The 8894-nt window shown below is 50.4% G+C and overlaps 2 protein-coding genes across 3 annotated transcripts; one reads left to right on the forward strand and one right to left on the reverse strand.

The window, feature by feature from the left end:
* Positions 1-33: 33 nt before the first annotated feature.
* LOC108152150 (TBC1 domain family member 9) lies at positions 34-6137 on the forward strand. 2 transcript variants are annotated; one of them, XM_017281267.1, is made up of 11 exons: positions 34-77; positions 639-805; positions 1060-1318; positions 1386-1947; positions 2006-2154; positions 2221-3619; positions 3680-3897; positions 4673-4911; positions 5029-5379; positions 5440-5534; positions 5598-5897. In XM_017281267.1, the coding sequence occupies exons 1-11, from the start codon at positions 34-36 to the stop codon at positions 5895-5897; spliced, it is 3783 nt and encodes a 1260-aa protein (XP_017136756.1). The 2 variants fall into 2 exon arrangements, with proteins under 2 accessions (XP_017136756.1, XP_017136755.1); XM_017281266.1 differs by having other exon boundaries at positions 4673-5379; positions 5598-6137.
* On the reverse strand, positions 6041-8888 carry LOC108152151 (pre-rRNA-processing protein TSR1 homolog). Its single transcript, XM_017281268.2, has 4 exons — positions 8698-8888; positions 7077-8635; positions 6746-7012; positions 6041-6684 (listed from the first exon to the last, which is right to left on the reverse strand). The coding sequence occupies exons 1-4, from the start codon at positions 8801-8803 to the stop codon at positions 6169-6171; spliced, it is 2448 nt and encodes an 815-aa protein (XP_017136757.1). The 5' UTR covers positions 8804-8888; the 3' UTR covers positions 6041-6168.
* Positions 8889-8894: the final 6 nt, after the last annotated feature.

Genomic DNA, 8894 nt, shown 5'->3' on the forward strand with positions numbered 1-8894 from the left:
TGCTAGCCGTCAAATAGGCTAAACAAGAGCAAAATGTGGATTGAGCCGAAGGAGTTGCTGTTGCCGTCGACGTTTTGGTAAGTGTTCCAATCCCTTTTCTTGTCTTTGGTCAGTGGGGGGGGGTGGTGTGGCGAGATGCCGATGGCTAATTTAAACACCAACTAGAGTGCTGGTATGTATGCGTGTGTATGCAGTGTTATGTTTATGGAAGGTGTATCATGAAAACAGTTGATCGCGATGCACATCAATAAGAATAGTGCCTTAACTCGCGTACAGAGGCCACGCATAAACGAATGTTGATTTGTTTAATTGTGTTGGCGCTCTTTGTTGATAACTAATTGAGAGGGTTCAAGTCGCCATGGCGGCTCTGCGGCAGCCTATTGGATTCTGCTCTGATTTCACAACGCAATTTCCTGCGGAAAAACAGCTGTGCCCACACCCGGCGGCCGAGTGCAGAGACTCGGTAGCTTGAAAATTGATTGCCAACTGTGTTTCGTGCTGCGTAGAAAAACACCCAACCCACCCGAAGAACTTACGCACACACACATATAATCATGAATGCTGTATGCCACCAATGCCGCCCCCCCTTTCCCTTCGAATTGCATCTGGTTTTTTACTCCCATTTTCTGCCCCAACAGGATTGCCGAAATGTACTCCAGGTACTTCGTGCTACAGAAACGTCGCGGCCACGGCGAGTCGCGCGGCTTTGGGTCCATGCTGGTGGGCACCTACGACAGTGTTTGGAACACCAAGCCGGCTCCGTATCGCATTGTACACCGGACACCGTCCTCGGAAGTTTCTTACGGTAGGTTCAAGTGCATTGGGAATGGAATCGGTGTCCGACCTTATCAGTGCCTTGCCATGTGCGGCAGAGGCGGGTATATGAGTCATGGCCTGGCGTTGATTTCTGTGGTTTTTATGGGTGTATTGTATACAGCCAGGGACCCCATATAAATCATTGTTTTTCACCCACGGCTCCAAGATTCTCTTATGTAATGTGAAACAATTGAGATTACACAGCTTCGTTTATAATGGAATACAAATTCCTGAACCCCATAGAAATCGCCATTGGAATAACGCAGGATGAGATTGCAAAGGACTGGGAATGGCTGCAGGCGAACCTCTTCAATGTGCTCAACGAAATGGAGAACGAGGACGAGGTTACAAACTTTACTATATGCAAAATCAAATCGCTCTACACACAAAATAATCAAGATGAAACTGGCGAAACGGCCGACTTCAAGGTGATGACCTCTCAGTTTAGAAAAACCTTCAAAATGCCGGAGGAAGAGCGTCTGGTCAACTCCTACTCGGCCACGTAAGGCTTACCGGAAGATTGCGACACATTTTGAACTGAATCTTAATTGGTTATTTTTCCATTCCAGATATGTGAAGAATAAGATACCGCGTCAGGGTCAGCTATACATCTCTTTGAATCACGTCTGCTTCTACTCGTATATGCTGGGTCATGAGGTCAAGAGGATAATACGCTTTGCCGAGCTGGAGGACATCAGTCGGAATGCAAATACGATTTACTTGAAGACCACGAACAATATGACATACAATTTTACGCTGATCTTCAATGCCGGCGAGGCGCATCTGCTGATCGAGCAGCTCAACAAAATGGCCATACAACAGCTGATCCAGGATCCAGAGAGTCCAGTGGTCGATCATGATCCGTCGAACTTTGCCCGACTGGGCGCTAAATCATCGAAGAAACCGGTTCTGCTCAGGGATCTGACAGCCCGCCAGAAGTCCGAGGAGTTTCGCATTTATTTCCGCTTACCCCAAACGGAGATAATCGATGGGAAGATCAAGGCAAACATTTGGACACCCTACTCGAAACGGTTTAATGCTGGCTACATATATTTGTCGCCCAATTTCTTTTGCTTCCGCAGCGATGTCAAGGACTTGGTTAGTGTGGTCATACCCATGAAAACAATAAAGGTAAGGGGAGAACCTGTGCTTCACTGCAGCATGGTTTCATTGTATTTTTATACTGCAGAGTGTGGAGAAGAAGGACGATGGGCAGCAGCGTTTTGACAATCAAATTGTCATCATCACGTCGGAGAATGTGCCTTTCATGTTTGCCCAGATCGTCGATAGAGAGGTGCTGATATCAAAAATAACAGATCTACTCTCCCGCATTCATGTGTAAGTTGTGCCGCCCCTTTTAAATTCGAATAGTGCGCCATTTCACAATACGATCATCTGTTACAGTCCCGTGAGTCGGGAACGTGCCAAGTACGACATCTCCTGGAGCAAGCAGACAGCCTTGATGAACACATTCAAGACACAGTTCAGTTCTGACATAATCAGGAATCAGGAGGAGAAGATGGTGCGTTGGGAGGCGCATTTCCGTGACTTTGGACGCGGCATTGGCATGTTCCGCACCACCGATGTCATAAATCTCATTGTGGAGGGCATTCCGGACCAGTTGCGTCAGGAGATTTGGTTGATATTCTCCGGTGCCATTCACGACAAGGAAATGAATCCCGGATTGTACGAGGATCTGGTGGAGAAGGCTGCCTGCATTAAGGATTGCTTTGCTCACGACGAAATCGACAGGGATCTGCCCCGTTCACTGCCCGAGCATCCGGCATTCCAGAGCACAGACGGCATTGGCGCACTGAGGCGCGTCCTGCAAGCCTATGCCCTGCGCAATCCGCAGGTGGGTTACTGCCAGGCCATGAACATTGTCTCGTCGGTATTCCTGCTGTTCTGCGACGAAGAGAACGCCTTCTGGATGCTGGCCAGCCTGTGCGAGAACCTCTTGCCGGACTACTACAAGGACAAGGTGGTGGGGGCACAGATTGATCAGGGCGTGCTCAATGAACTGGTCGAAACTCATCTGGCCGATCTGCACGAGCATCTGGAGCAGCTGGGCGTCATCAAAATGATCTCCATTTCGTGGTTCCTCACCATCTTCATGAGCGTGATCAGCTACGAGAGCTCGCTACACATACTCGACTGTTTCTTCTACGAGGGCGCCAAGATCATTTTTATGGTGGCTTTGCAGATCATCGAATGGAATCGCGACAAGCTGCTCAAGTGCCAGGACGATGGCGAGGCCATGCTGGTGCTGCAAAACTATCTGGAGGGCATTTACAATCCCGACTATCAAGTGCCGCCCTCCACTGACAAACGCAAGATGGAACGCTCACAGACGCAAACTGTGCAGACCCTCATCCACGAGGCGTACACAAAATTCGGCGAGGAACTGACCCAGCAGCGCATCGAGGAGCTGCGCAACAAGCACCGACGCCTGACCATGCGTCAGTTTGACATTGACAACGAGAAGACCATTGTCAAGGCCTATTTACAGAATCCCTATTTCGATCGAAACGAGCTGCACATGCTGCTCACCATCATCCGAGAGGAAAAACACGCGTTGAAGTCCATGCAGCAGCAGCAGAAGGCACAATGTTCGCTGTCGGAGACGCCGCAGCTGCTGCATCATCAATCGCCCACCAGGGTACCGAATGACCCTGTCCCTGGTGGCAGTAATGGCAGATACGAGGCCTACTGGGTCAACTATGAGGTATTCCACACACTCTTCACAGAGCTAACTCCCTGGCGGAAGTGTGTCAGCGTGGACCTTGGCGAAAAGTTGTTCAGGGTAAGAGGAGAAAAGTGGAGTAAAATTTTGTATTCTTTATCATTTCTTATGTGTTTTCAGCTCACAGACAAGAAGGGTACTGGATATCTGGATTTTGGACAGCTTATCAATGCCCTGGGCTTGGTTTGCTCCTCCAAGAGCATGGAGAAATTGAAATTGCTTTATGTGTTGCATTTGCCGCCTCTGTTATCCAAGGCGGAAATCGAACGATCACGTCGTCCGCGTCCACGGACCAAAGATGATGCCGAGGAGGCCTTTGAGGCGGAAGATTTCTTTGAGTGAGTGGAATTTGTGCTGTAAATTATTCTGTACATTTTTATGCCCGATAATCGAAGAGTTTAGGGATATATGGAAGTGTATGTGTGTAACACCCAGAAGAAAGCGTTTTCGAACCCGATATTCCGATATAGCCATGTCTATAAGATCTATAGCAACCAAATTTTGTGTGCAGACTCCTGTGATATCAAGGTTTTTCAAAGTTTTCCTGACCTTATCTAGCTGATTGCAGAATCGGGATCAGATCGGATTATTATTATAGCCAGAAGGAAAAAATGATTCTTTCTCTCTCTTTCTCACTCTTTCACTATCTCTCACACACTCTTCCTCGTGCAGCGTTCGCCACTTGCCGGAGGAGAGCGAGATATTACGTCTGGTGTTGGCGTGAGAGGTGAAAGAGAGAGAGACGGATAGATGTAGGGGATATAAACATTGTACATTTATAATCAAATAGGACATTAAGTGGAAAGAGTATAAACGAAGTGCAAGAATTAACATTAGAACATAATTAGCGCACGTGTTTCCTCTCTTTCTCTCTCTTTAGTAAAAGAGAGAGAGATAGGGAGAGAAAGAGAGAGTTAGACATGCGGCAGTCATCGCGATGCATCGGCTGCGATAACAATTCCAGCGCTTACGTATTAAATGTATTGTGTAAGTTACAGTAAAGTGCATCATAAGATCACATACATATAAACTGACTGAGTGCCGGGTATAAAAGTGTAAAAGTAGCACAACGCTCCAGCTTTTTACCTGATAATTTCATGATTCTCTTTACAGCGACGATGCTTCAGAGTCCATGGAGGCTTTGCCCTCGCCCTCGGATCATCAATTTGATGCCGATGACTATGCTCTGATCAGTGCCACACAGCATTTGCATAATCTGGCGGGTATATCGGGCAATACGTTCATGGATCTATCGCGCAACACGCCCAATTTGTCGCTGAATTCCAACACCTCCTCGCTGGCGCAGCGCAATTCAACATTCTATGTGGATCTGCCAGCAGCAGCACTCCCGGGTACTACTACTGCTACTGCAACACGCTCCGATGCTGGGCGGGATGACGACGGCCAAGAGTTCGGCCTACGCCAGCAGGGACGTTACGAATCGATTGACACATTTTCGGATATTTCAGATCTGGGAGCGGCACGAATGACTCCGCCGCCGGGAGCGACTGCTGGAGCAGCCTCAGCTTCCGCTGCTGCTGCTGCTGCAGCCGATAAAATGCTTCTGAATGTCGAGACTATATCGAATTTCTCACAGATCAGTGACCTGGTTGCTGCCACGCGACTGGATCGTGCCGACTCGAATGCCACGGATTCGAGAAGCCTGGGCAGCCTCGGCTATCTGCTCGACCAGCCCGATGAGGGGGCCTCGGGCTCGCATCAGACCATTCCGCATTTGCGCAAGGAGAACTTCCAGCTGCTGTGGCGCAGCATCATCGAGATCATGGGCTGTGTGCAGGACGAGGAGATGCGAATGGCATGTAAGTGATGCCACAAGTCCCCAGTAATCGGTTGCATTGTAAGGCTCTTTTTCTTTACAGATGAGAATCTGCTGGAGCTGGGAAACAGCAACATCAAAAAGGAACCCAGCCTAGAGAGCTTTACCCAACTCAATTTGGGCGGCAGCGGCGATGAGGTAAGCAATCCTTAATCCCACCCAAACTGTGACGGAATGACCTTGTATAAATGTGTTCTACAGCAACCGGATAGCAATGGCAACCCCACAACGCCCGCAGCAGAGCACAGCAGCACCACCCGTCTATTTGTGGCACTCGAGGAGGAGCTCCGTCAGGCCGGCGGGAAGGCCAGCAGCAGCAGGGATAGCAGCAGTAGCAGCACAAACACCTCCGAGGCCTGGCACATATCCATCAATCAATTTATAGCCACGGTTCTCACCGTGAATACCATTGTACAAGGTTTCCAAACACCCATCCAAATAACCGAACAGGTCGAACAGCTCCAGAAGAAGCGACGCAAATGTCTATCCACCAATTACTAAATACCAGCCCCGCCATCAGTCCCGTCCCCCGCCCCATCCCAGTACAATAATCCCCGCTACCAAATCCTAGCCGGAAATCTGTATTAACTCCCCCTCCGCTCGATCTATCTACCCTTGTGCAATGTGGTAAGCTTTTAATCGTATCCATGTTTTGTGTATGTATATTGTACTCGTATTGCCTCTACCTTAAATTAAGACAATTGTTTGTGAATATAATTCTATTATTCCTATTATCAAAAACGAGGTTTACGTGTGTGTCTGTATGTACATTCTACATATCCATGGCTACCTGTTGCTGCTGTTCGATTCTCCTGTTCGCCGCCACCTGTTGGCGCTCGTTCTCCGCCGTGCGCACCAGGCACTCCTCGTAGGTCCACTTGGGAAAGACCCGCTTATACAGATACATGAAGGCCGTGTCGTAGGATCGCAGCTGTCCATCGAAGTAGCACTTCATGTGACCATGCGTACCCAGCGACTCCTTGATGTGGCCCAATCGTCCACATTTGGTCCTTAGTTTAACGGGCTTGAAGTACTCGACATCCTCCTTGTAGAAGAACATGTAGCGTATCGTGGCCGATTTGCGATTGATGCGCATGGGGTGGCCACTGAGGACGACGCGCTTGAGCACGATGCGATCTGGATTACACGAGATGAGGCGTCCGCGGGCCACCAAGGCCAGCGTCGAGTCGGGATTCACTTTGAATGCCAGCACAGCGGAGGGAGGGAACTGAATGGGTGCATAAAAGGTGGCGCAGACTGTCTCATACGGACGGAAGTAGCGCTCAAACTGCAAATAAATTCAACCATTGTCAGGGATTCATATGGAGGTCAAGGAGTGCGTCTCTCACCTTGTGCTTGTCGCCGTTGGTGTGTTGGCTGTAGATGGGATTGACCACAAAGCGGCGATAGCCACACTGTACAATCAGCTCCTCCTTGGATTTGAGGGGAACCTCAGAGTCGGGCATGCGCTGCAGCACGACATTCATCACGCACATCTGATGCTCGTGCGGCAGCATGCCATACACAATGATGTTGTCGGTGAGCTGGGCGGACTTGAAGGCTGCCCAACGGCTGGCGGGCACATTGATCACATGAAGCGTGATGTAGAGACCAGGCTACAAAGAAGAAACTCGAGATTAGAAGGGACTCCAAAGCGGGATATCAGAATACGAAGCTTACCAAAATACCGTCGAAATCCTTGGCTTCGGCCAGAACCCTCCTTTTGGTGCGGTCGAAATTCTTGAATTGGTAAATGCGAGAATAGTCGCTGGGCAGATTCTCCTTGGCATCCCATGGCGAAGTCCTGAAGGACTCTAGGCCACGGTACTTCTGGAATCGCTCGTGGGCGGGTACATCCAGCGGCGTGTCTATCTCATCGGGCCAGAGCTGATCTGTGCGTGCTTGCTGCAGTTTTTGCATGGTTTCACGCTCCTCCTGGAAGTCCATCTGCTGGTCGTATTTTTCGTCGTTGACGGCTGCCTCCGAGGACACTGAAACGCTGTCCTGGAACTCCTCCGTATCGGAGTCGCGTTTCTCGCATTCATCCTCGAAAGATTTGTTGTCACAGGACATGAAGTCCTCGTCATCTTCAGCTTCCTCATCATCGTCGCTCATGTCCTCGTCGTCTTCCTCCTTGTCTGGATCCTCTACCTCTTCGATTTCGGGTATCCAGGCCGCTTGGTACTCGCTGAAGCCCTTGGGCACTCGCTTAACCAGCTTCATCTTTTTGGTTTCCTTTTGGGAGGCCTCGATCTCCTCCTCGGTGGGCCACGTCTGCTCTGCGTCCATGGGATCGGGGATGTTCTCGCTCTGCAGCGAGGTGCGCTTCAGGGGATCACTGATATCAAGGAGTCGCACTGCCACATTTTCTCCATCGCGAGACTTGTCCAGCTTGTACGGATCTGGCGGGGCAACCACTTGACCCACCTGGAAGTCACCCAGCCCGGGAATATGCACCAGTCCATTGACATTCAGCGACTGTCCACGCAGGAAGCCAGTCACCTCCAGCGTGCCCAAATCGTCGCTCGCCTCGCCATTGGACTTAAACTCCACAATGTCACCGAAGAGATGCGGCCGATTCTCCACGTTGTGCAGAATGCGCTTTTTCTGTCCTCCGATGCGACGCATCACGTTCAGTCCCTCGGCGGCGGTGTCCAACTGCATGAGCTTCTCCTCGGGCAGCAGTTTGGAGATGATTTTCTGTGCTGCCTGCTTGCTGGCAGGACGACGCTTGGGATTCAGTGACTCCAGATCCATGAGAGCCACCAGGGGAGTGGGTATCCCTTGGGCGGAGATCATATTGAAAATGCGCTGGCCCCAGCGGTCAAAGATCTCGTCGTCACCAAAGGAGGCCGATGTCAGAAGGAGCGCTGTGTCGCACACCTTGAGGTAGTCCAGGACAATCAGTTCGTTGCCGCGTCCCACGGGCGGGGTGACAAAGGCGAAACGCTGCTTGAAACGCGGAAGATTCATGTAGGTAATCCCACTCGGGGATCTCTCCACCACCAGCTCGCTGTCGCAGCCCTCGAGGATGGCCAGGGCCGACTTGGGATCGATCTGCTCGTGCATAGGCAGCAGACACACCAGGAACGGAGCCGTGTTCTGGCCCCCAAGCTTCCGCTTCTGCTCCAGCACCTCATCGCGTTTGTTCTTTCGCAGTTGATTTTGCTGGTTGCGTCGCTGCTCCCTGCGCTGCTGCTGCTTGTGCCGGTGCGAGATGGCCTTAAGCCCGATTTTGCCTGCGAGAATAATAGTTTTAAAGAGTTTGTTTTCCGGATTCGCACTTGTGGAGCATCCCTACCTTTTGTTGCATTCTCGATGGCTCCCTTGGAGCGATGGCGGCCCGTTTTGTGGACCTTATTGGTTTGCTTCAGCGGCCCCGGTCGATGGAACGCGTGATCCGCCATGGTTACAGGTACTTTATCAAAGAAATTTCAATAAATTTACGCTGTTTTGGTTTTTTGCACGTGTTACCAGCAGTGTGACCGCGGATTTATG

This window comes from Drosophila miranda, chromosome XR (genome assembly GCF_003369915.1).
Source record: "Drosophila miranda strain MSH22 chromosome XR, D.miranda_PacBio2.1, whole genome shotgun sequence".
NCBI lineage: Eukaryota > Metazoa > Arthropoda > Insecta > Diptera > Drosophilidae > Drosophila > Drosophila miranda.